The sequence below is a fragment of the Cariama cristata genome, unplaced genomic scaffold (assembly GCF_000690535.1).
Source record: "Cariama cristata isolate BGI_N322 unplaced genomic scaffold, ASM69053v1 scaffold5176, whole genome shotgun sequence".
NCBI lineage: Eukaryota > Metazoa > Chordata > Aves > Cariamiformes > Cariamidae > Cariama > Cariama cristata.
Window position 1 is genome coordinate 98,695 of NW_009620330.1, and position 25,089 is coordinate 123,783.

Here is a 25,089-nt window from a genome sequence, read left to right on the forward strand (position 1 = left end):
TTACATCAAAGGTGAGTGTGGCATCTGTGTGCAGCAGCCTGAACCCAAGTGTTGTACCAGGAAGAAGCTGTCCCATACTCCCACGGAGGGTACATACTGCACTATAGAGTCGGGGGAGGCTGATGTAAAGGGGTCCCGCAGCTCTGGCTCTTTCATCACTAAGGAACATGCCCCTTCCACCTCCTCCCTGCCCAGGCAAGCAGATGGACTGCAAGCCAGGGCTGTGCCAGGGTGTCCATCCCATGGGCTGGAGTTGTGTGGCTGCTGAGAGACCTGAAGACGATCTTGATGTTGGTCCCAGGACCTGCCAGGCTCTGCCTGGCTGGTGAACTTCATCTGTGCTACCCGGGGGAGGTGGGGAGCAGGAGATTTCTCCTTCCAGGAATCTGCCCCCTTACACAAGAGCTTATAAACTATACATTAAAAATTGCAAAACTAACTAATTAAAAAGCTTTATGATTAAATGGAACTGAAAATATTTTTCCCAGCAGTTGCCGGAAGAAATAATTAATCCCCCCCACTGCCTGCCTGTGACCTATTTTCTCATCACCAAGAGCCAGAGGGAGAACAGGGAGGGGGGGAGCTTCTTTGTAAGCTGTTAAATAGGTCCTGACCTATATTGCATAAATCACAGCCATTTATTTGACCCTTGGAAATGATCCCAGAATACGTGGCAAGATGGATGAGTACATAACAAGACAGATCTGGAAAGCAAGAGAGGTCCTTTCCCCAGGGACCCTCAACGTAGAGACAGAAGATCTCAGGGAGTTAATTCTCCTCCTCTTACTTTCCCTTAATCTCTCCCTCTCTTTCTTTCTTCCCCGTCCCTCTGTTTTCTGGGGGAGGCTGTAAATAAAGGGAAGTTTTGTCTAAAGGGGAAGCTGCTGTTTGTAGCCAGTCTTCACAGGCAACCTTGAGGTGAACATCTACTTGCCCCGTTGCCAGAGCTTGGGGCACAGTGTGTCCCTGATCATGGGGACAAGTGGCCCAAGCCACGCTGAGGCAATGCTTTTCATGGCAGCAGGCTCTCAGGTGGAGCACTAGCCCTGGCAGAGAGGACAAGACAAGCAGCCCCACGTGCTGGTGCTGAGGCACTCTCTGTCCTGGTATTTCATAGAGTCATAGAATGGTTTGGGTTGGAAGAGACCTTTAAGGGTGATCTAGTCCAACGCCCCTGCAATGAGCAGGGACATCTTCAAGTAGATCAGGTTGCTCAGAGCCCCATCCAACCTGACCTTGAATGTTTCCAGGGATGGGACATCCACAGCCTCTCTGGGCATCCTGTTCCAGTGTTTCACCACCCTTATTGTGAAGAATTTCTTCCTTATACCTAGTCTGAATCTACCCTCCTTTAGTTTAAAACCATCACCCCTTGTCCTATTGCTACAGGCCCTACTGAAAGTCTGTCCCTGTCTTTCTTGCAAGGCCCCTTTATATATTGAAAGGCTGCAATAATGTCTCCCCAGAGCCTTCTCTTCTCCAGGCTAAACAAGCCCAATGCTCTCAGCCTTTCCTCATAGGAGAGGTGTTCCAGCCCTCTGATCATTTTCGTTGCCCTCCTCTGGACCTGCTCCAACAGGTCCACGTCTTTCCTATGCTGAGGACTCCAGAGCTGATGCAGTACTCCAGGTGGGGTCTCTGGTCAGAGCAGAGTAGAGGGGCAGAGTCATTTGAACCTCTTGGTATATTTTTTTGCTGATGCTTTGGTTGAAGAAGAAAGGCATGCCTTTATCTCCTCCCCAACCAAGATGTATGTCATTCTCAGAAAGGGATCATTGGGTCAAAGCTTAGTCCCACAGCAAGCAAACCTCAGAGGAATTGGAAACAGGTTAAAAAAGAAGTGGATTAACCATGAGCTAGAGGTAGGACCTGGCCAATGGCAGTGGCTTTGTCTCTCCCCTTCCCAGACTACTCTGTGTGTGTCTGCCTTCACTCTGAAGTCCCAGTTGCACACTGAAGGTCTGATCCATCACTAGTCATTACTAGCCAAGGTCTTCATGTGCTTTGTCTGGTCAGTCTAGAGCCCTCTGCGTTTTCAACAATGCGATGACACTATATCCTTCTCTGGCTGCTTGACAGAGCTGAATCTCATGTTAGTCTAGCCATTGCAGTGCTGAGTTCTGCAATTGAAAGCTGTTTACTTGATCCTTGGGAACAGTCCCAAAATGCACAGCTTTGGTTATGCCGTGCTCTCCCCCTGCTTCCCATCAGTACTGCAATTTGAATGGGGTGTGTGACACATCCCAGGTGTGTTCTCACTCAACTGCCAGTCTGTACAGAGGTGATTTTTTTCCAAAACGTTTCAGTGCAAACTGTCCCATGTGCTTCTGAATGCTCATAAAATATCTCTGGAGCTAGTTTAAGTTGTTTCTGGTGGAATTTTTTTTCCCCAGTAGAAAATTGTATTTTATTAGCATGAAAACAGTTCAAATGTAAAAATAGCAGCATGTGCATCTTTTATAATAAGTGTTTTGGCTCTTCATTTTGAATTGATTCTCTTCTATATAAAGACATAAATTAAATTTAAAAAATTGGAATAAGTGTTTTAGCATTAACTGAGAAGAGCAGTTCACAATACCTGAAACAAAGGTATATTTTTGTTTCCATTTCACAGATTATTTATAACATTGTTATTATTAGATGCTATTAAGAATGCCTGTGTAGAGGCAACATTATGATTTTCTTTCACATGTAGTTGAAGCAAATCAGTGCAGATTGTTACGCAAACACTGAATGATGTGTCTGCTCTCTATGGTCCTCTCCTTAATGTTTGGTTTGTTTTTTTTTTTACCTCCAAGAGGCACCTGCCAATGTTTGTCTTATTAGAAAATGAGTGTTGTCTTCATTTAGAAAGGGCGTAATAGTTTTTGTCCAAAGTTGCCAAACGCATCCCAGAGTGTGGGAACTGGAGACCCACTGCAGTGTCAAGCACTGCAAAGAATAATTATCTCTCCTTGTTACACAAAATGATTGGGCTTAGGGCATGCTGTGTAAGTTACCCAATTTGTAATTGAAGACATTCAGCCCACCCCTTGTGCCCAGTTCGGTCACCAATGCAAATGGTTTAGGAGGCACAAGAGCCCTTTGACGTCTCCAGCCAATGCTGGGGAAAGGGCATGGGTTGGCTGGGGGACTAAAGGGTGGGGGAGAGGTGACCTGTGGCAGCTGGTGGTGAACGCAGAGGTGGGAGTAGAGCTGGCTGTAGCCCTCGTGGTGCCCAGGAGCTTCTGGCAGGAGCCCAGCATCCCCAGGACTGGGTGTCACCAGCGCTCGTACCAAGGATGGCTGGAAGCACTGCTCCCAGGCTGGCTCAGAGGACTTTCTTGGTCTCCAGCCTGCAGTGCTGGAGCATCCCTGAGCCTGGGGCCAAAGCTGCAGCCTGGTGTTTCCCACCTGTCCCCAAGATGGAGCGAAAGCTGGGATGCCCCTTCCCCCCATGCTGCCCAAGCCGTTGGAGGAGGCTCTGTCTGGGGAAAACTGTGAAATCAGGAAAACAAAGAAAAATCCTTGCCAGGGACCCCTGCGATAGCTTTCTTGCAGTCCCAGTCCCTGCCCAAGGTCCATGCTGCTTCTGTCCAGGGTTCAGTTTTATTGTGAGAGGCATCCAAACACTCTTACCACAACACACTTGATCAAATACCTGGCTGGAAGGGCAAATGCTCTTGAGATCTCCCCACAAGTGGTGCTCCCCATGAGAGTCCAGGAGCTGTGGATCCCACGGATGCACCCCCAGAGTGGCTGGACAGGACCCTGTTACCACATCTGAGTGTCCCTCCTAACACACTCAATCCCATGGGGGCCGAAATTCAGATGTGTGTGATGATTTGGCACACAGCCCTGGACTAGCTTTGTACATGTGGCTCTGTGTGCTTCAGGAACCACAGCAAATTGCCGCTGTGCAGACGCACGGAGGAGCTGTCTGCCAAATTAAGTTGGTTGACATTTTTCTTTGGCTTTTTTTTTTGGCTGATAAAACATGACTTTTTAGAAACAATTTTTGCAAATCCCTTAGGCGTTTCACAGAAACTCTTTCTTTGTTGATCAGACTTTGGTTTCAGCTTAGATTTGACTCATGGGAAGGGGAACCAGATGAGGACTCAAAATCAAACCTATGAGGAAATAAGTGTGTTATTTTGAATTAGGTTTTCCAAACTCAAACCAAAATCAGCAGTAAAAAAACAACAACATAAACCTCTGCAGAAAACAACAGCTTAGACTTGGACTTTAAACCACCTAGGATGCCCTGGACCTGCTGGAGAAACCCAGAGGGGTGAAAGCAGAGAAATGTTTGAAGTGAATGCACAGGTTGCTGGAGAGGTGATGCCTGAGCAATATGCCAAGGGGAAAGAATAGGTTTGATAAAGGAGGGTGGAGAGGTGTAAATGCTCTTTCGTTGTGGTCTGGGATTAAAGGTGAGCACAGTCATAAGCACACCTTCCTCAGATAGACAGACATCGATTTCCCAGGCTATAAACCATGTTGTAAGTGTGCCCATTACATTCAATTTAAAGTCCTCTGGGAGCAGGGATGAGGTTCCCTCGAACAGTTGGACAAATTATTTCAAAACAACTGTGTTGTTAGTGCCATCCAAGGGCCTGGGAGGATTCATCCAAGCCCTTGAGCACTAAAACTGTAAATATTTCCTGATCTATTTCTCTCCTAGCCTGCCTGGGAAAGGTCCAAGGGAGCGCTGAGGCACAATCAGACAAATGAGGCAATCAGTTTTCTGTGTGCTTATCTTTTCTTGATCTTTCTTGCCTGTGTATCTGTACATGAACTTTTCATTGTCATTAGTCTGATACCCAAACACTCCAGTGATACCCAGGCACCTTCAGCACCAGGTCCAGATGGATAAAACTGATGTTGTATTTTTTAGAAGAGAAAATTTTTGCTGAACGCTGTTAATAGTGGTAGTCTCCCAGGCGTTTGCAGAGCTGTTCTGCGTTACCCTACAGAATGATGTACCATCAGCATTTCCAAGCCTCCGAATTTGACTGCACACTTGGAGAAACACATTCCTGCCAGACCACTCTCTTACCAGCCATCCACACCGGAGCAGTGCTCACTCAAAAGCTTAATACAAGAAGAAATTAACTCCGTGAATGTTGTCTTTCAGCTGCTTTGCAGCTGTGAGGCGAATAGTCTGCACAAACCTGGGTCATGAGTATAATCCATCTTGCAAATGCCAGTGCACTTGCAATTCTGTTCCAGTATGATGACTCTCCCAGGAGCATGAGGAGAACATTGGTTCAACATGGTCTGTCATAGCCCCATAGTGAATGACTGGTTTTTGTGGGCCTCTGGTGTTGCTGGTACCACAGCTTCTGGCTGTGCAGAAGATCCTCTGAGTGAAGGCACCAGTGCTGTTCTCAGAAGTGAATGAACATGAAAGCAAAGTCACCAGATGGCTAGCAATGTGGAGAGTGGAAAAGAAAGGAGTCCAGCAGCCCCCAAAGGCAAACTCCATCATTTATTGGTGGGCAAGATGACCTCTGACTCATCCTGTGCTCCCGCAGCTGAGGAGGCTCAGGACACAGCCCCGTCTAGGCAAAGGGTGTGCAAAGCTGACTGCAGGCTCCCCATTCACTCTTGCTTCACTGTTGCCTGCAGACAGCCAAAGCACCGCAAGAGAGCAACATCCTGCGCAACTTGCACCATTGTGTGGGGAAGCCTTCTGCATGATTGCCCCTTCAATACTCTCTGTCCTTCAGGAGTCCACTGCAGAAGAAGCTGGTGAGGAGGAGTGGATGCTTTGCTCCTCACTGGGGGTTTCACTCTCATCTCATGTTAGCACGGGACAGGAAGAAATCCCTCGGTGGCCACCCAGTGGAGTTTCACAGCTGAGACAGAAGGCCAGTCCTTTGATCACACCCTCGGTCCCACTTGATGGGATTGCACAAACTATGTGTCTGATGACTTCTTTCTGCCAGTCCCTGCCTACTTCTCATGAGGTTATCTCACCTCGCTGGTGAGTCTGTGCAGGGTGGGAGTCCTTGGGCTTGCTGAGCCCTTTGCAGTGGCTTGAAGTTAGCAGATCTCAGGGATTCGCTTGTAAACTTGCCAGCTCAGATTTTGTGCTGTCAGCTGCTGATCTGTTCCAACCAGTGACCCTGCCAAGACAACCTGACCTGCCAGATCGGAAGTGTTACCAGAAAGGAGAAGCACTTTCAATGTCGCTACAGACATTTGATTCAAAAATTGATGCCTGTACCCGCTTTTACAGGGGCTTATACTCACAGCTTGACTTTCCTAAGATTTCTCTTGCTTCCAGAAATATCATGCTGTTTGCATGTATTGGTGCTTTGTGCTGATTTTCAGGACTTCATGGCTGCCAGGCACCTGGCCACCTTGCCCTGACTACATTCAGTACCCTCTTTATCCTCTGTTGACCTGTTTCTCCATGTCCCTGTGGGGAACGGGGACTGTCTGTTCTCTTGTACAGTGGGTAGCACAGGGAGACCCTGCCCATCCACTAGTGCTTCTGGATGGTCAGCTAAGGGCATAATGACAAAGGGCAGTGATGGATCCATCACCTACACGAGTGCAATACCATCTATACTATTATGATATGACTGCTCAAGTCTTCAGCTAGAAAAACTGCAGACAAGGCATGGGACAAAAATTTGGAAGTAGTCTTCTTGTCACTTTTAAATATGCTCTTCATTTCCCCAGCTTTGAAAACGTAGCCATGGTCCCTGGTGAAGCCCTGAGCAGGGGAATGGTAGCAGTACTTCTCCTGAGGTCCAAAACCCTGTGTTCAGGTGGGCATTATCTCCAGCACAGGCAAAGGGAGATGGGGAAGAACAAATAGAGAGGGTGCTGAGGCTGGATCAGGCACAGGAGGAGGGGGTGAGGAAGGAAGTCAGTGCAAAGGGAAAGCTGGCACAGAAGAGGGAAGCAGTTCCCATCCCCACTGAGCTCAAGGCTTGGAGAAGTGATCTGATCTTTCTAGCTAAGACCTTCATCAGAGCCTTTCCTGAGGGATGGTGGGTAGCTCAGGGATATTCCTACTCACAGATATATATATTCCTGCTTCTGTGTCTCCCTGCTGGGAGGCAGGCTCAGAGGAATGACCTGTTTGTTCAGGCCCGTGGTATCCCCATGGTGGTCTCTCCACCCATGCTACCCTGATTTCCTGTGCTTCCTCCTTCTCGAAATGCAGCGCCTGATTCTGGACTTATTTTTCTGATGACAGATTGTATTTTCTTGGCAGGATCTGAGTGAGTTAAATTCGACAACAGTGAAGAGCCCTACCAACACTGTGGCAGTGCAAAACCTCAAAGCTGGCACTATCTACGTCTTCCAGGTGCGGGCACGTACTGTGGCTGGATATGGCCGGTATAGTGGCAAGATGTATTTCCAGACCATGACTGAAGGTGAGTCTTCAGCTGCCTCTGCATAAAGGTGACACAGGGTTTAGAGAGACTTGAACAAGATGGAGATGCACTGGCAGCAGTGCTGGTTCCCTTGCTGTTAGTCCCTTCAAGGGTGCATTGACAAGTCACGTGCATTTATTCAACCTGGCAAGACCCGGAGAGAGGTGTGGGCACTTGGTGGTCCATGCAGGGAATCACATAATCTAGACCAATTTCTGCCAAGCTTTTCCGGCACAAGGACGTGTCCACTCAGTTGGATTTAGAGGAAATGAAATTTATGATTTTCATGTGCACAGCTGTTCATGACAAATGCAGACCTGGGTCTTTATTTTCTAAATTTGTGCTGCTAAATAAAACAGGCCAAGCCAGTTTTCTACCCCTGATGCCAAGCAGCAAGGCACAGCATGCATCCACAGGACTAAATTTTCCACCCAAAAGGAATAGCTCCATCCAGCCTTCCTACTGGGGCACATCCCCTGTCATAGCCAACCTGAGCCATGCCTGGGACAGCACTAGCTGTCCCAGACTAAAACCATGCCAGGAAGCCCGCTAGCAATAGCCGTGCAAATGTGGGCAGTGCTCAGGGCTATGCTCTGACCTTAATGAACTTGTTAGTGTACAGCCATCCTGTGCTGCAGTAACCCGTTCCCTCTTCCTTGTGTGCCAGCTGAGTACCAGACCAGTGTGCAGGAGAAACTGCCACTCATCATCGGCTCCTCTGCAGCGGGATTGGTGTTCCTCATTGCTGTAGTTGTCATCATTATTGTGTGCAACAGGTAGGTCAGTCTGAATGCATAACCCAGGTCTGGGGCTGTGCAAGAGGATGGCGACTGGAGACAGAGGGTGGCAGGAGTAGGGGAGGGGAGGATGGGGACAGGAAGGTGAAAGGGGAAAGAGATGCCCCTGCAGTGCGTCTCTCAGCCCCGATGGCCCCATGCTGGTGCTCAGGACTCCCTTTCTTTCCAGAAGACGGGGCTTTGAGCGTGCTGACTCTGAGTACACCGACAAGCTGCAGCACTATACCAGTGGCCACAGTACGTACCGCGGCCCCCCGCCAGGCCTGGGGGTCCGCTCTCTCTTCGGTTTGTGTTCCTGTTCACTCATTCCTTGCGGTATGTGGGGAGGGCTCAGGCCACCTAGCCCGAGCACTGGGATGGCAGGCGTGTGCATGTGTAGACAGGAGGACCTCTGTGCTGTCTCGATCCCCAACCAGTCCCATATGATCTAGATCCCTGCCCTGCCTTGTAGAGTCGGTGCTCTCCAGACCGGCATGCTGTTGGGTGCCAACCGTGCAGTGAACACCTGCGCGTGCCCCGCGAACCCTGCGATATCAACACGCACCCCTGAAGCCTCGCCCTCTGCTGCAGTGCAGCCCCTGCCACCACACCTTGTCTTGCTATGCCGGCTCCTGAGCTTTGCTCAGCTTGTGGGCAGCAGTGAGACCCCTTTCCTGACCCACCCACCTCCTGCAGGGTACTGTCCTTCTGCAGGAACCCGCATACCTTGTGGTGCCTTTGCTAGAGCCCATCCCAGCGCTCCCAGAATCCTAGTAGTTACGAGATGTATCTGTATATACAGGTACATAATACAGTACATAACACGCCCTCTCTTGCAGCCTCCCTTTTCCAACATCCCTGTGTACTGCAAGACACTCCCTCACATCCAGCCTTCCTGCTCTCAGCCTCGCTTTGCACCCTGCCTCACCCCAGTGCATCCTCCTTCCCCTCATCAACCCTTCGCTGCATGCCCTCTGAAATGCCTTTCTCCCTCACCAGACACCTGTCACTATAATTCTGCTTTGCTCGAATCTCAGTTGTTATTTACCTCATGTTATGCTTGCAGCCTCAGGATTTCTGTCCTTTTTTTATACCTTGTTCCTGTGCAGACCTGGACCTTGTTCAGAGAACGGAAAACATCAGTAGTGTTTCAGCACAGGACTCACTGTTGCTTCTGCATTTACCTGGCAAACATTTCCCAAAAGGCAGAGCAGTGAACTGCAGCTCTGTGCTAGGGCAGCAGCGTGCTGGCTGCATTACTATAACTTACCACAAAAAATGACACTCTTCAAGAAAGATTATGTAAATGCAACTCTCAGTTGTTTGTCAGTCCGTGCTGCATGTGTAAACATACATTCACGCTTTCTCCTGGGGTCTGTGTAACATGACAGCTTCAGGCTGGGATGGCATTAATAGCTGTGCCTTCACGACTGTTGGAACAGGCTCGATGCCACCGAATGCAGATGAACTGATAAAGGGCCGGTGGTGCCTTTTGGCCACATCATCACGCAAGACGCCAGTCCAAGGCACAGTCCCTGCTCATCTCCCCAGCAGCAATTGCTGCAGAGAGGCTACAGCTTATGGTTAGCATATTGCCAAGGCGTGGGGAGCCTGTTGTCATTTCAGCAACTCCCCTGAATCCTACCAGCATCCTACCTGTGCAGCTGGGAGTCATGCTTCTGGTTCTGTGTTGGGCTCCTTATTTAGTGAGCTGTGAGCTCTGCTCTCCAAATACCCCCAATTTTGGAGCAAGGCAGAGGCCAGCAAAATGAGTATAGAAAGAGGAAAACTGCAGGACTGCAGGTGAGAGCTGTCCCACGGTGTAGGTAGTGTCTGATGTGGCATTAGCAGTCCGACTTCACAAAGTCCCTTGGCCACTGCTTTTCACATAGGCACATCGCTGTCTCTTCTGCTCTGTCTAGCAGGAAGAGCTTGGCTTTTGCAATTTCCCCAGTGTCCCCTACAGCTTGTTTTGGCTATGTTGAGGCTACCAAGAGGGAAGCCAGCCTCAGGCCGGGTTACCTGTCAGGAGAACAGGGGGCAGACCAGACCGTCCATCCTGCTTGCACTGCCCCTTGGAAGGGTCACAGACACCCTCGTGGAGGAGTCAGTCTGGCTTGGTGGCTGTGTCAGCAGTAGAGCTGCCTCCCCTGTAGATCTCCATGTAGAGAACCAAGAGCAGTATGTGCCTCAGTGTACACCCCAAGGCAGACTTTCACCACCTCCTGTCTTGAGTGCTGAGCCCAGGTCTCCTCCGCCACTTTCCCATGCCTCTAATGGGATGGTGTGCTGAGATGGAAGCAGCATGCAGAGGAGGCCAGTGGGGCAGAGCTGCAGTCTCTACAAATGCTCCTCTTGCAGTGTTGCAGCTTGATGAGCATCATGTGACATTGGTGTGCCTATGAACCATCTCCCGAGAGCAAATGCTTCTCTTACTTTTCCTCTGGATCTGCTAAAGCCAACTCCTGCTGCCAAGTATGTGTGGTTCCCTGTGGTCACAGTTTGCAGTCCTAGCTGATGGTGTAGCCCTCCACTGCCCCAGCAATGACTTATGGGCAGTATTCATTATAATCCAGCTTTAATAGTCCTATGCAAACATGGCTCTGCATGTTCTTTCTCAAACTGCTTTGCTGTGTCTGCTTCATGCCCTTGATTACGCTACTTGCTGAGGTAAAACAACACCCTCACACAAATAGGTTTCTCTTTTCCTTGATGCCAGCCATCAGCCATTCCAATTGCATCTGTCTGTCTGACTCTCTCCTTCACCTTTATGCAGTGACTCCAGGGATGAAGATTTATATCGATCCGTTCACCTATGAAGATCCCAATGAGGCTGTCAGGGAATTTGCAAAAGAAATCGATATCTCTTGTGTCAAAATCGAACAGGTGATCGGGGCAGGTAGGTGAACTGTGAATATCTCGCTGGCCCTCAGCAGCACAGTCTCCTTTGCGGTCTCAGGCTTTGGTGAGGATTTAGCCTTACATGTACTGGGAAGACTAGTGTCAGTAAGGTCTTACACTTAGCCCCAGCCTGGACTGACAGGAGCAAGGTGGTCCAGTGCTGGAAGACCAAGTACATCCAGTGCTGGAGACAAGGCGTTCCCATGCGTATGTAGTCCCATGTCCAGTGCTCCTCAGCAATGATGAGTCCACCTGCAGTGAGGTCTTTGGTGTTGAGTGAGGGAGGAAGCACAGATCAGATGGTGAGTGGTCAGCTCAGAGGCATGCGACGGCGGGCACAGCTGGAAGCCACGGGAGCAGGGTCCCTTGGGGAGAAAGGCAGAGGTCTGGAAGTCTGACAAGCCCTACTTGTTTCCCTTTGTTCACAGGGGAGTTTGGTGAGGTGTGTAGTGGGCATCTCAAGCTTCCTGGCAAAAGAGAGATCTTTGTGGCCATCAAGACCCTGAAGTCTGGTTACACGGAGAAGCAGAGACGGGACTTCTTGAGTGAAGCCAGCATCATGGGGCAGTTCGACCACCCCAATGTCATCCACCTGGAAGGGGTGGTGACCAAGAGTTCGCCAGTCATGATCATTACTGAGTTCATGGAGAACGGCTCACTGGACTCCTTCTTGCGGGTATGAGATCCCAGGAGCATGCAGCTCCAGAGATAGTGTTGGGTCAGAAGAGGACCGGAGGGGAAGATTCCCTTCCCGGTGCCAATATAACAGTGCTCTTCACTGCCCAGCATCCCCTGCCACTGGGGCAGCTGCTGTATAGTCCGGAGGTCTGTGTCTCACGAACAGAGGTGGAGGTGGCACCAAGGCTGTCATCTGCTACGTGTGTCTGTCCACTCATACCAGCGAAAGGCTGAGCCTACCTGTAGACATGCCCACAGATGCCTGTACAAACTCTGCCTCTGTGGACATGGAGGGACAGTCCAACATAGCTTTAACACAGCAGGACTTCACCTCCAGCTGCTCTGTCTAAATATTTATAGGTCTGAATTTGAAATGGATAATTCACTGTGTTGAAGGATGATAACCTGCTTAATAGGAATAGATTTCCCTTTCTGAACCCTCCTGTGCAAGATGCGGCAGATCTGCCACCTTTGGATGACAGCAGCCATCGTAGTGATGCCCATAGAGTGTGTGAGGGTGACTTCCAGCCCCTGTGAGCTCTCCACTCTCCACCCTCTTGCTTTGAGAGGGAACTTACATACTCATGGCATAGCGCTGTCTTGACATGCAGTGTAGAAAGAGGCTACTGGTTATTAACCTGACCATGGCAGGCTGTGAATTTGCTCCTCTCATGTGGGTTCTTTCCCTTTCTTCCCCTAAGCAAAATGATGGGCAGTTCACAGTGATCCAGCTCGTGGGCATGTTGCGGGGCATTGCAGCAGGCATGAAGTACCTGGCCGATATGAACTATGTGCACCGGGACCTGGCTGCCCGCAACATCCTGGTGAACAGCAACCTGGTCTGCAAAGTGTCTGACTTCGGCCTCTCCCGTTTTCTGGAGGATGACACCTCTGATCCCACCTACACCAGTGCACTGGTAAAGCTGCTCTTCCAGAGTGGGAGGGATGGGTGGTGAAGGGAGGAAAGAGAGGAAAATGGGGACATCCTCCCTTGAAGTGGGGAGCACTTTTTCAGGGTGCCAGCAATGGAAATAAGGTGCCAGATGGGAAAGACCAATGAAATGAACCAAGGAAGATTTTCTCTTGCAAGGTCCTGTCTGGTTGTCCAGTGGCTGTTGATGGGTCCTATAGTCATTCCTGTGGATAACTGAGCCTTCTTCCAAACATATCTGAAAACATATACATGTCCCTGATAAAGCCCTTCGTTGGGATGATGCGTTATGCCTGCCCAGCGTCACACGCCTGGGAGTCCTCCAAGGTGCTGCCCTGACAGATTTGTTGCCAGGGTGGCAAGTCTGGGGTTTTTTTACCATCACTGTCCAATCATGCTGCCCTGCTGTCCAGGAGACCATGATCTTTTCATGTCATGTCATAGGCTGAGCCCTAGGAATGACAGACTGAAGTGTGGATGCATGCTGGGTGAAGCCCTGCAGTACTAGGTACTGATCTTCCAGAGAGTCTGTCTGAATTAGACAGAGAAACATTCCCAGAAAAGGCTTCATGATCACGTAACAGCCTCCCAGGAACACCATGGTGCCAGTGGCACAAGTGCCACTGAGGACTCATGGCCTGTCTCAGGCTAACGAACGTGCACCGGGACCAAAGGATAATTTGAAGACTTCGTTGTTGTTCAGTAAGATTGCAGCCAGGAGTGCTCATAAATATCATTGTTTGCAAAGGTGTACAGCATCGCTCTACAATGATGCTACAGGATCAATGCCTATGTATAATGCCTATGACAGGACTTCCTGGAATTTTTAAGAGAGCTGAGACATGATCTGTAGGAAATCATCTCTCCCAGATCTTTTGAAGCTGCCAATGTTGAGATGTCTGGCATAGCTCTTAGTGAATTGTAACAGTAGTTGAATACCTAACAAACACCTAAAAATGTGCTTTTATTCTCATCTGAACTTGTGTAGCTTCAAACATCAACTATTTGAACTTATACAGTCATACTATGGCTTTTAGAGACACATTTATTTTTCACAACATGATCCTTACATCCAATTAACTTTCCCTTTGTTAAGCTAAATACATGAGAGCTTCTGGTGTTTACTGTTGTTTGCTATTCCTGTTATTGTGCCTGTAGCTTTTCTCTCTGTCATTTCTAATTTATTCTTCTTGAACTGTGGGCACTGTAGCAGGACATGCATTATCTATAATGATAGAATATGTGTACCCACTATAACAGAGTACCAGACGTAACAGTATCTTCCTCTTCAAAATGCACCATCTTCAAATGTCCGAAGATGCATGAGTGTTTTTTAATTATAATTATCCTAGAGGCTTTGTGTCCATGGATGGCAACAGCTGCAAGCTATGGCATGGGAGGTTCATGCTGGACCTTAGGAAAATCTCCTTCTCCAACAGAGTGGTGAAGCTTTGGATCAGATTACCAGAGAGGTGGGAGGTCTTACTGAAATGAGTTCCCACAAGGATCTCGCAAATATACCCAGTCTGTAATTTCTACTTTAGGACTTCTTTTTTAGCGATTTTTTTAAATCCACTGCTTGTCAGGAGCTCTGTTAAGAGTATGCCTGATGGAGAGGATGTCGTATTTGGTATGGAATCCTTGGTCTTCCTCTCCTGTGGAGAACAAAGTATTTTGTCTGAGGTTTGTGGCTGTGAGAAGATTAAGGATTATTGTCTTTTTTTCATTATTCTAGCATGTATAGGGTATGACTCCTATTAAGTCCTAGGAGACCCTTGATAAGACATGGTTGTTATTCGTTGGCAAAACATAATGTTCCTTAATCTTCTCACAGCCACAAAACACAGACAATTGCGCTTATTTTTCAGCACAGGGGAAGATTTTCCGTTCAGCAAGTCCTCTGAGTTGTGAGTAGCTCAAGTCCAAAGACCCTGGTGGAAAATCAGGAGGCTGCACGGGCTTAAGTAGAGCATTGCAATCTCTGTGGCCCCATGCTGTGTACACCACTCTTGTGCACTTCAGTGCAAAACTCCTCTATGGGAGCGGAGTGTCCTGATTTCTCTAGAGTTGCTGTTGCCCAGCAGGATGACAGAGACCTCAGTGCCTGCCCAGTCCATCCCATTTCCCACCAGTGACCAAGCATGCCATACTAAAGAAGATGTTCAGTCTGCCTCTGTCTCCAGAAATGGGCAGGATCAAAAACTGCTGGATCATTTATATATTAATAAACAGACTGACACACAAGGACTTCAGCTCAAGAGAGTGATATATTCACTGACTTCAAAGAGTCTACAGATGTAGAAAGCTGAAGAGGACGGTGTTCTAATTCTTTTTGTTCTGCTCTGGAGATAGCTAAGTGACAGCAAAAGGATGGAGGGAGATTCAAAGGGGATCAGTTTGGATTTTTCTACATTCATAGCCATTCATTTTTCTACAAAAGACGCTGTTAGCACAATGGGCATTTTGTCATGCTGAAGATTGCTATAGCAGTAGGCAGGTGGAAGGAGGTGGGCTTGTTTAATATGATGAAGAGGAGGCTGAGGGGACACCTATAAGTGACTGGCAGTACTTGAAGGGCAGTTACGAAGAAGACAGAGCCAAACTCTTTGCAGTGATACCAGACGGTATAATAAGGGACAATAGACAAAACCATAGCTTGGGAGGTTCAAGGTGAATAAAAGGAAAAGCTTCTTCCCAAAGAGGGTGTGGCAGCCCTGGGACAGGTCACCAGGCAAATTGGGGGGATTATCATCCTTGAACGTTTCCTGGGCTTGGCTAGACAAGCCACAGCCATCCTGATGTAGTGTTAGGGATAGTCCTGTGGTCCCTTCCTTCTAGGATTTTACCAGCATATTGGAGGTAAATATTTTGAACACTCATCATTTTCAGTTACTCTTGCTCTTTCTGTTACTGTCCTCTCTGTTGTCCTGTAGGGTGGGAAGATCCCAATACGATGGACAGCACCTGAGGCAATTCAGTACCGAAAATTCACATCAGCCAGTGACGTGTGGAGCTACGGAATAGTCATGTGGGAAGTGATGTCGTATGGCGAGAGGCCTTACTGGGATATGACCAATCAAGATGTGAGTTGTTAAGAAACAAGGAGCAGGAACAGTGACACGGGGAGCATTGGAAGGCCAAAGCGTGACTACAGCTAGACCCAGCCTGTGGCATGTCCGGAGCCTTCTCTGTTGTGAGAGATGTGTCCAAGGTCAACACCTTTGGAAGAAGTAATGGGGATAACTTTGGCTTTTGTCCCATTGTGCTGCTGTGGCAGAGATTACAGACTGTACAACACCCACTACAGTAGGACAGGTTTAATGTGAGCACCCTCAGGGGTGGTAGACAGATGCCCAGGAGGAAAGGGAGCAGGCGGGTGGAAAAGGAAGTGCTGCCACTGACCTGAGAGCTCCTGGAGCAGCAAGCAGAGTCTTCATCTGCAGGAAACCACAGGCATTTGGTGAAAGTCTGTTACAGAGTCAGAGTCATAGAATGGTCTGAGTTGGAGGGAACCTTTAAAGGTCCTGTAGTCTACCCCCCTGCCATGGTCAAGGACGTCTTCCACTAGAGGGTCATTAACTCTCCCACGGTAAGCTTGGACTGTGGTGTGTAAGAAGCCAAGCAACCTGTACTCAGCTAGAAGCCAGAACCACAAGGTATTTCAGAACATGCTTAATTTTGAATACTTTATGATTCTTCTGTAATTCAGATGGAACTGTTTTGTGCACTCCTTGCTCCCTCGGACCCAGGCAGTTTCTATAAGCCCTTGTCTCCATGCAGGGATGACCTGTGGCTGCAGTCCACACCTTCACCATAGCAATGCCATTCTCCCCGTTTCTCTTGACCTGATACCTGGGTCGTCAAAGCCCGCCCATCCAGTGGCGATCAGTGCCATGCAGAGTGCTACACTTGCATGTGTGTGTCCAGAAGACCCCTTTGGTGTGGGGGTTCCAGGTCTCTTGTAACATTGTCTCTCTGAAAAGCTGCTCTTCTTGATGTGGTCTTTGCCTTGTGAACCTGCAGGATCTAACACCAAGGTCCTGGGTAGACCCTTGGTAGACAGAGGTCTTGTCCTCTCCCTCTGCTGCAAGCCTGGGTCTTGCAAACCTGGATGTTGCAGCATCTGCCTGGTTTCCAGCTTGTTTCAGAGCTGCCTCTGGGCAGTCCATTGGAAGCCTTCAGACTGCCATCTCCATCTCCGTCATCCTGTGGGCTCCTGAAAAAACCCTGCCTTACACGGAGAGAGTGAGAGCCAAGCTCCCGCTTGACTCCTGCAACTCCTCCTGCCCCAATGGCAGATCAGACCTTTTTCAAGTAAATATAACCCCATCCATGCCATGTCAAGTTTCTCCAGAGTGGGACAATTTCCTCCCTAGTGCCTGGTGGGAAATTTATTCAAGTGAGTCCCTAACGCCTGTAGCAGATGTATGATATCTTAGCGCCTTTGGCTGTTCACAGCTTTGCCCCAGCGCCTGGCATACCAGAAAAATCTTTACATCAGTTCTTTGAGCCGAAGGGAAGGGAGTTAGGAGTATGCCCTTCTCAGAAAGGACAATTCCCTTCCTGTTGAGGCTTCATTATTGCCTGCAGTTTCAAGCATTTCTCGCAGCCAGCTGTCACTGCCCTTCTCCCTGCCTCAGCATCCCTCTGTACATGTAGTCCTCTGCTGTCCCTCTCCCTTGTCCTCCTCCCATGGACCTCTTCCCTCAATGGTTTCTCCTGCCGCGACCCCTGTGCTGCGGCATCACCGATTCAGCCGGCGGGGATGGCAGAGCCTGTGCTTGTCTCCTTGGCACAGCCCACTGTGTAACGTCTGTCTCCAGTCTCTTCTTCCCCTTCTGCCACAGGACATTGCACCCCAGAAGCTGTCACCATTTAATTGGAGCTGGTCCTCCCTGCGAATGAGCGTGTGGCAGCTATTCGCTGCAGATTAGCCTCCTGACCCTGGAGTGTGAGCGCCTGGGGAGGCTGGGGGAAGAGACAAGACAGAGAATGCAGCCTGTGCCCCCTCGCAGGATGTGTCTGATGGCAGCAAGGCGGGGGGCTTGTTAGGAAACCGTTTGGTCCATGCTGGAGATGAGCACTTGATGCTTGTGTGATGACCCTCCCCAGCCCTGCTCCCCCCCTGCTCCCCCTGCCCTCTGTCTCGGATAGATCTGCCATCCAGAGAGCTGGGAGAGGGAACAACTCGCATCTCTTGGGAGAATCCCTGAACAGAAGCCAAGAGCTGCGCAAAGCACACCCGTGATGCCTCAAGTCGGACCTTCACAGGCTCAGTGGAGCACTGTCATGTCCAGCCAGGGGGGCAGAGGCGAGGGAGGACTCCTTCTATCTGGCACATTTTGGCAGCAGCAGTGCCAGCCTCCATCTGTATTGCAGCTTGGCCATGCACATCAGTGTGTGGCACACCCTCCCAATCCATTCTCTGCCTGAAGCCACAGTCCATCTTAAACCATGCCAGATGCCCCACCTCACACCCTGGATTGCTTGGCGTGGGTCTGCCACCTATCCTTCCTTGGAGCAGCAGCCTTCTACAGCCACAGCATCTCCAGTGTCTCCTCTCTGCCAACCCTACCCTGCTGCTTTCTCAGTCCCAACTGCAGTATCCTCAGTTTTCTCTATGTAACCTTTCTGCTCAACAGTGTATTCACCACACTGCTGTATGGGTATGGCTAGTCCTTCCCCAGGAGGGTGGTACAGCCCTAGGGTAGCCCAGCAGCCAGATTTCTGCCCTTGGAAGTATGCAAGACATGGCTGGAGAAAGCCATGGCAGCCTTGATCTCATGGTGAGAACAGCCAAAGGCATCGAGGTCCTTCCTCTGGATCTCTGAAGGAGGTTCTGTCAATCTTCCTCCTCTTTTTTATCATCCCTGTGGAGAGTTAGTAATTTCAAAATGCCACCCCTGATTTCAGATACTGCAGTATTCTCAGTTCTGGTTTTTATCCTCACTTCTGATTTTTGTTGCCATGCACAAGCCTGTTTCTAGTGTCCAAGGCTGCTTCTGCTCGCCTTTCAGTGCCAGTGCTGTGTGAATGACCATATGATGCCTAAGGCCAAGAAGGTAGGAGAAGCCTGCCTGTTACATACTTCTGTCAGAGGAACATATGCCCCTGGAAGAAGCTGTGCAGCTCCATCCTCCTTGGTTACCCAGGAGGATATGGAGGGCTACAGGTGCAGAGTGACAGGGAGATGGGCTTCCCCTTGAAAAAGATCCTCCAGCCCTTGTGCACGTGCTATTTCCACTGAACATTGTAAGACCAGACATTTTCCCAGGTTGTGTGGTGCAGTAAGGAGAGACCAAACAGACAGCAGCCAAAGCTTTCTTGTGTTGGCCCACAGACCTGCAGCACCTGTGTTGCAACCCTTTGCTGCATGCTGTGGCAAGGTTCTCTTGTGTCTGCCTCTGCTGACCAAGGCCTTGGTCGTCCCCACTGTGTGCTTTGGTTTGCCTGTGCACAGGACTGTGGGGAGTCCAGCTGTTACTGGTGGCTCAGCGCACACAGCCCTGTCCCGTGGCATGACCCTGTCACCTGGAAGGGCTGGGTTGTTGGCAGGAGTAGAAAGCACCACCGGAGGAAGGAAAATACAGGGGCAGCTTCCCCTGTCTGTAACTCACAAGCAGACTCTTCACTGGATGGGGATGTTCTCCTCCCAGTAAGCTGTTGCATTGTGCTCTGTACTTGTCAGAAAATATAGAATCATAGAATCATTTAGTTTGGAAAAGGCCTTTAAGAGCATCAGGTCCAACCGTTAACCTAAAACTACCAAGTCTACCACTAAACCATGTCCCTAAGTGCCACATCTACATGTTTTTTTAAATATCGCCAGGGATGGTGACTCAATGACCTCTCTGGGCAGCCTGTTCCAGACATGAGCTCTTCTCTCTGACTCACCTTTCTCATGCCTGGAGCTGTGGGCTCACGCATCCTTGTTAAGGTAGAGTGGATGCTCTCTTTCCCCAGATTAGGAGACTGATGGGGGCATGGCTCATCACAAGTAGTCAGCAAGGCTGCGTGTCAGCTGAGCAAGGCTGGCATCACCTCACAGGACAACAAGACATGCAGAGGGCTGAGAGTTAAAGAATAAGCATGTGGTGGTGGCTGAGATGGTAGGCAACAGTAAGTGTACACAGAGCAGCCCTGCTGCAATATGACTGGCTGTGCCAGTCACCCTCAGGATCCAAGAAAAGGAACATTATGAATTAAATAGGTTTTATTGCAACTATATTGATCTCTTTTTGTCCTCTTGCAGGTGATAAATGCTATTGAGCAGGACTATCGGCTACCACCACCTATGGATTGTCCAAATGCCCTGCACCAGCTAATGCTTGACTGTTGGCAGAAGGATCGAAACCACAGACCGAAATTTGGGCAAATTGTCAACACCTTAGATAAAATGATCCGAAATCCTAACAGCCTGAAAGCCATGGCACCTCTCTCCTCTGGGTATGTATCTCTGTCTTCCTCTTGTCCTTTGACTTCTATTTGCAGATCTGCTGTCCTTTGTGTCCTGTTGGGCACCATTCCTGCATCTCTCTAGGCTAGCTATTTTAGAGGCAGCTTGGCCTGTGTTGTTTGGTCCTTTATAGGAAGGGCATTAAAAGATGTCAAGGTCACTCTGGTGATCTGGTGAACACAGACAGCTCACTAAGTTGGACAGTGTACTCTGCAGTTAGAGGAGCATCTTGGTTTCATGTACACATGATTGCTGGATGGGTGTAGTTGCTTTGGTAGTCCAATCTCGCATGCATTGGAGGCAAATAGAGCCTCATCAGGCAGTATGATGTTTCCTTGGAACGGCTGGGGATACACCAACTTGTGGGAAGCACTGGCCCCGTTATGAGAATGTACTTTCTCCCCTTGTGCAGCCAGGATTTTAGAGCTGCATCCCATTGTCTTTGATGGCTCCTACCTCTCCTGTATAAACTGATCCAGGCTTCTCTGATGCTCTTCACAATCCTTCCCTCAGTTGAATAGAGTGCCTTCTGGGTGGTGCAGGCACTGTCAATGATGCTAGTCTAGGTCCCTCCAGCTGACAGAGGATGCAGAAATACACATGCTTGCCACTGTTTGTTCTGCTCATTCCCCATTTCTGTCTTTCAGGATGAACCTCCCCCTACTTGACCGCACAATCCCAGATTATACCAGCTTCAACACTGTGGATGAATGGCTGGATGCCATCAAGATGAGCCAGTACAAGGAGAGCTTTACCAGCGCTGGCTTCACAACTTTTGACATAGTATCTCAGATGACTGTAGAGTAAGTGCCCAGGCTTCTATTCCCAAAGCACAAGGAAAAGTCTCAATAGTTTAACAACAAATGGTCATTGTTGAATTAGTTTTTATTTTCACATGATGTAGTTTTACTTCTATAGAATTTGTTGCTTTGTGGACCCACTTTTTGTCTATTCAGTTTCTGCAGAACTACTCTGTTCTGCAGGCTCTGTCTTGTCTCTAGACTGTGTGTCTATCTGTCACTCAGTATTTGCAGAATTCATTTCCAGACTATCACACTGCGTGTCCCCACTGTGAAAACAAAAACCCCACAAGGGACTCCAAAACCCGAACATGGAAAAAATGGAGATTTCAGGCCAGCATCAGGCAATTCTCCAGCCACTCAAGAGCACTTTTAGACTCTGCAGTCCTCTTGGATGTATGGTGTATTGGCGATGGAGACAAGCATGCTGCAATCAAATTTCTGCCTAAGGCCTCTGAAAGTCCAGATGGTTTCAAGTTTGTTCTAAATTGTCCTACATCCACGAAAAACATCCCTCAGTGGCAAAATCTTAGCAAATTCTTCAGAGAAAGCAGGCAGCTGAAATCCATTTGTGGTGTTTTTTGAAATCTCTTGGGGCTAGCTGGGGCTTTGATGCCTCTGGTGAAAGACTTGTGGTTGGTTGCCGTTAGCTTTAGAAAGCCTGCCTAAGAAAGCACCAAGCATTAAAGCCATCTGTAAGTGCTGCAATGTCTCTGTGCGTGGTAATCAGGAAGGTTTTTGGATTTGGTGCTTAATTCCAGACTTTAAATCTACTATAATGAATCAGAATCCATTCACGCAAACAGCCAAACTGACCTTTTCTATCTTTTTGTTCTTATTTGCTGCCAGGAAATTCACATGGCAATTCTGACTGTTTCAGTACATCTGTGGTACAACCCCAAGACCCTGGGGATGATTTTCACACACTATAGGCTGTGATCATACAACAGAAAGAGGGTCCATAAAATCTGAAGGACAGGGAAGAAGAGCTTTGACCAAACTGGGACATCACACCCGCACCACAACCCAACCCTGCCTAGGTTGTGCTATTTGCAATGTATATAACAGCAAACAGTTCTGCAGGCAGTCCAGCTGATGAAGTCTGTTTTTTCATGGACATGCTCTGTGTCCTTTAAAAGCCACTTCTCCTAGTTCTTTACCATGTTCCTCACAGTAGCTTCTAAGTCTTCTCTCCGTACCTTCATCACAATCACAACAGTGTCCTCAGCTCATGTCCCCACCAGTTGTGACAAACCTCCCATCCACATTTCTCACATGCTTGGCTGGGCATATTAATGCTTGGAGGACACTCCAAGTCCTTTTTCTTTGGGAAATCATGCTGCAACATTACTACTTGAAACCACCTTGTAATGTTTGCTGGTCTTTGCAGAAGTAGATAAATCATGTAAGTGGAGCTGAATTGCCATGAGGCACTCTTTTCTTCAAATTTGGATAGCCAACAAAGTGTAAATGTTTATTGAAGACTGATTAAGTTCACCAAATCCACACGGTTTCAACACCGACCTACTTGGAAGGTTTCTCACTGGTTTATCTGCAGTCTGGGACACATGGCCCACCAAACGATCTATGTCCAGGGCAGAAAGCTTAGGAAGCACAGGGCTGTGCGGGGCCACAGTCTTATTCTGGTTTACAGACATGAGTGAAGACTTTGGGCTTTGTTGCCTATCAGAACAAAAGCAAAAGTCAAAGTGCCAAACTCATCCAAGGAGGAAAATTCCCTAGCTCAGCACATCTGGCTGGGGCAGAGGAAGGAGTGGAAAGCCCTTGCAGCGAGAAAAGTAGTCACTGTGAAGGGCATCAGTCTGGGTGCCAAAGTTGTGTAGTGTGCTAGCAGGTTTCCAGTTGTTTTGCTGAGCAGGAGTCCGGCCAGCAGCAAAGCTGTTCTTGGATGTTCACTCTCACACTAGTCTCAGAGAGCATGGGCTGAAGTATGTTCCAGTGGTGTTCTCCAGTCAGTTACCACCAGCCAGAATGTGTAAATCTGTGCATAGCCCCATGCCTAGCATTCCTTCTTCATGCTCCTTTTATTTGACCAAAGACACAAGGTCTAAAGCAAGCTCTAAAGCCAACATACAGGCTGACGTGCTACTCGTGCTAGAGGATTTTTTTCCACCTTTCCTTGGAGTTCCTGTTTACCCTTCTTTGCCCATTGACTTCCACTCTAAAACAGGCAAGGGTTTTGCCACACTTCCTCTTAAAAGTCTGTTCCTAACTCTCAAGGAAGGAGAAAAGGCAACTGAAAATCCTTAGAGTCAGGTATGGGTCACGTCCTGAACAACATCCATTCCCTGATGAGAAGAATTCATGACTGAGATTTATCCACCAAGAGGGAGATGAGTGGCAAACTCAGCTGGAGTGATCCAGATAGGACCAATGCAGAATCACACTCATGCTCTTGGCATGACCTTTATTTTTCCCAAATGCCTAATATCTATAAAAAATAAAAATTTAGCAGTGCAAAAATTAGATTGCCATGATTTAGCAAAGAGGGTAAGTAGCAAAAGTTTATCACTTCTGCACAGGGGGAGTGAGATTCACACTGATGAGGGTGTGACACATCCTCTTGATATGTCTCCAGGGATGGAAAAAAATGGGTTACACTGTCACACAATGAGAGAGAAAATCCAAACACGTAAAGAAGGAAAACAATACAAACGTAGAAAACCTAAGGCAAATTCACTTACAAGCAGTGAGCAGAGCCTGTGGTATTTGGTTTCACACTCTCTATTGAGGTTCCAGTACTCTGGAGGTGCTGCAGGTAGGCAGCAAATGCAAAGACTGGGAGGATGAGTTAGGGAGAGTCAAAGAGAAAGAGTAGAGGTTTCACCAGGTTTGTATGCATTTGTTACATTTATGGAATAAATCTGTGAGGACTGCAGCTCCCTACATGCCACATTCATATATGGGCTTGATCTGCTGTGAGAAAATGTCTTCTGATATTTATGCGGTATTTGTTTCTTTTCCTCCCAAAGGGACATTCTGCGAGTTGGTGTCACTTTAGCAGGACACCAGAAGAAAATTCTGAACAGTATCCAGGTGATGAGAGCACAGATGAACCAAATTCAGTCTGTGGAGGTTTGATAGCTACATGTCCTCCTACTCCTCTTCCTTGAGGCCCTGCTCCCCTTTGCCCCTGTATGTCCGAGCTCTAGTTCTTGAGTGTTCTGCATGGACCAGAGACAGGCAGCTGCTCTGAGGATCATGGCAACAGGAAAAAATGCCCTGTCATCAACAATGAGAAGTCACCAAGAGCTTCTAGAATTTAAGCAATGGAAAAAGGGAACAAAAAAAGACAACTATTTTGAAAAAAAAACAACTATGAAATATTTTTAAATAACAATTAAGCAATTGCATTCTTGAAAAGGGCTCCAAGACCAATGGGAGTCTCCAAAGGAAGAGAAGAGAGCAGCTTCATCTGGTTCCTCTTGCACAAGCCTGCTGCATCTGGGCCCAGACACCTCTGGAGCAATGAGACTTTTTCAAGAAGATGAATGCAAAGAAAGGTCACGAGAAGCACTTCTCTTTCTTATGGGGAATGGCAACTCTGGGAATGTCCTGCAGCTAGCAGTCCTTCCCAAAATCCCCTGTTAGCAAATCAAAGGGGAGAGAGAGCTGAAGCTCTTTGGTGCTGTGGAACCAAGTGCATCTCAGAAATTGATGGACTTCTTCAAAAGCTGAAGACTTTTTTTTAAAAAAACAAATAAACTGAGACTAGAAGAGGCTGTTTCCGACAAATGAGAAGGAATCTGTAATGCTTGGGGGGTGGGGATGGGGAAAACCAATCCTTTTTACATCTCTTATTTTCTCTTGTCATGGAACAGTTTTGTGAGTGACAGTTTCCTAAGGGTCCGTCCACCCACCTTCCAATGGCATCATTGTCTCATACATATCATATGCACAAGACTTTTAGTGATGTCCTCACTAGATGCCAATGATCTTTTCCCAGAAGACTTCCCAAGTACAGTATGTAGTAGTTTTTGATTACAAATGCTGATGTGTACCTTTATTTTTTGGTTGTCATTGTTGGGAGATTTGTCCTTTTACCTTATTTTGTTAATACCAGTTTGTGAGTTTGGGGTCAGAAATTTTTGGTTGGTTGAGGTTTTTTATAATGAAAAACAAATGACATCTCCAAGCATCATATCAGTCA

General features: G+C 48.2%; 1 protein-coding gene across 4 annotated transcripts in view; it reads left to right on the forward strand.

Annotated features, from left to right (window-relative positions):
* EPHB2 (EPH receptor B2) overlaps positions 1 to 24,222 on the forward strand; it is an 85,561-nt gene extending 61,339 nt beyond the window's left edge. The window contains exons 6-15 of one of the 4 annotated variants that reach the window (XM_009701583.1): positions 7,214 to 7,376; positions 8,044 to 8,152; positions 8,343 to 8,410; positions 10,929 to 11,051; positions 11,482 to 11,729; positions 12,433 to 12,648; positions 15,596 to 15,745; positions 19,915 to 20,108; positions 20,766 to 20,921; positions 23,912 to 24,222. In XM_009701583.1, coding sequence (XP_009699885.1) covers positions 7,214 to 7,376; positions 8,044 to 8,152; positions 8,343 to 8,410; positions 10,929 to 11,051; positions 11,482 to 11,729; positions 12,433 to 12,648; positions 15,596 to 15,745; positions 19,915 to 20,108; positions 20,766 to 20,921; positions 23,912 to 24,020 — 1,536 coding nt within the window. In that variant the 3' untranslated portion in view covers positions 24,021 to 24,222. Of the gene's footprint in view, positions 1 to 7,213; positions 7,397 to 8,043; positions 8,153 to 8,342; positions 8,459 to 10,928; positions 11,052 to 11,481; positions 11,730 to 12,432; positions 12,649 to 15,595; positions 15,746 to 19,914; positions 20,109 to 20,765; positions 20,922 to 23,911 lie in introns of all 4 variants that reach the window. The other 3 variants (XM_009701582.1, XM_009701581.1, XM_009701584.1) reach the window with 3 other exon arrangements.
* Positions 24,223 to 25,089: the final 867 nt, after the last annotated feature.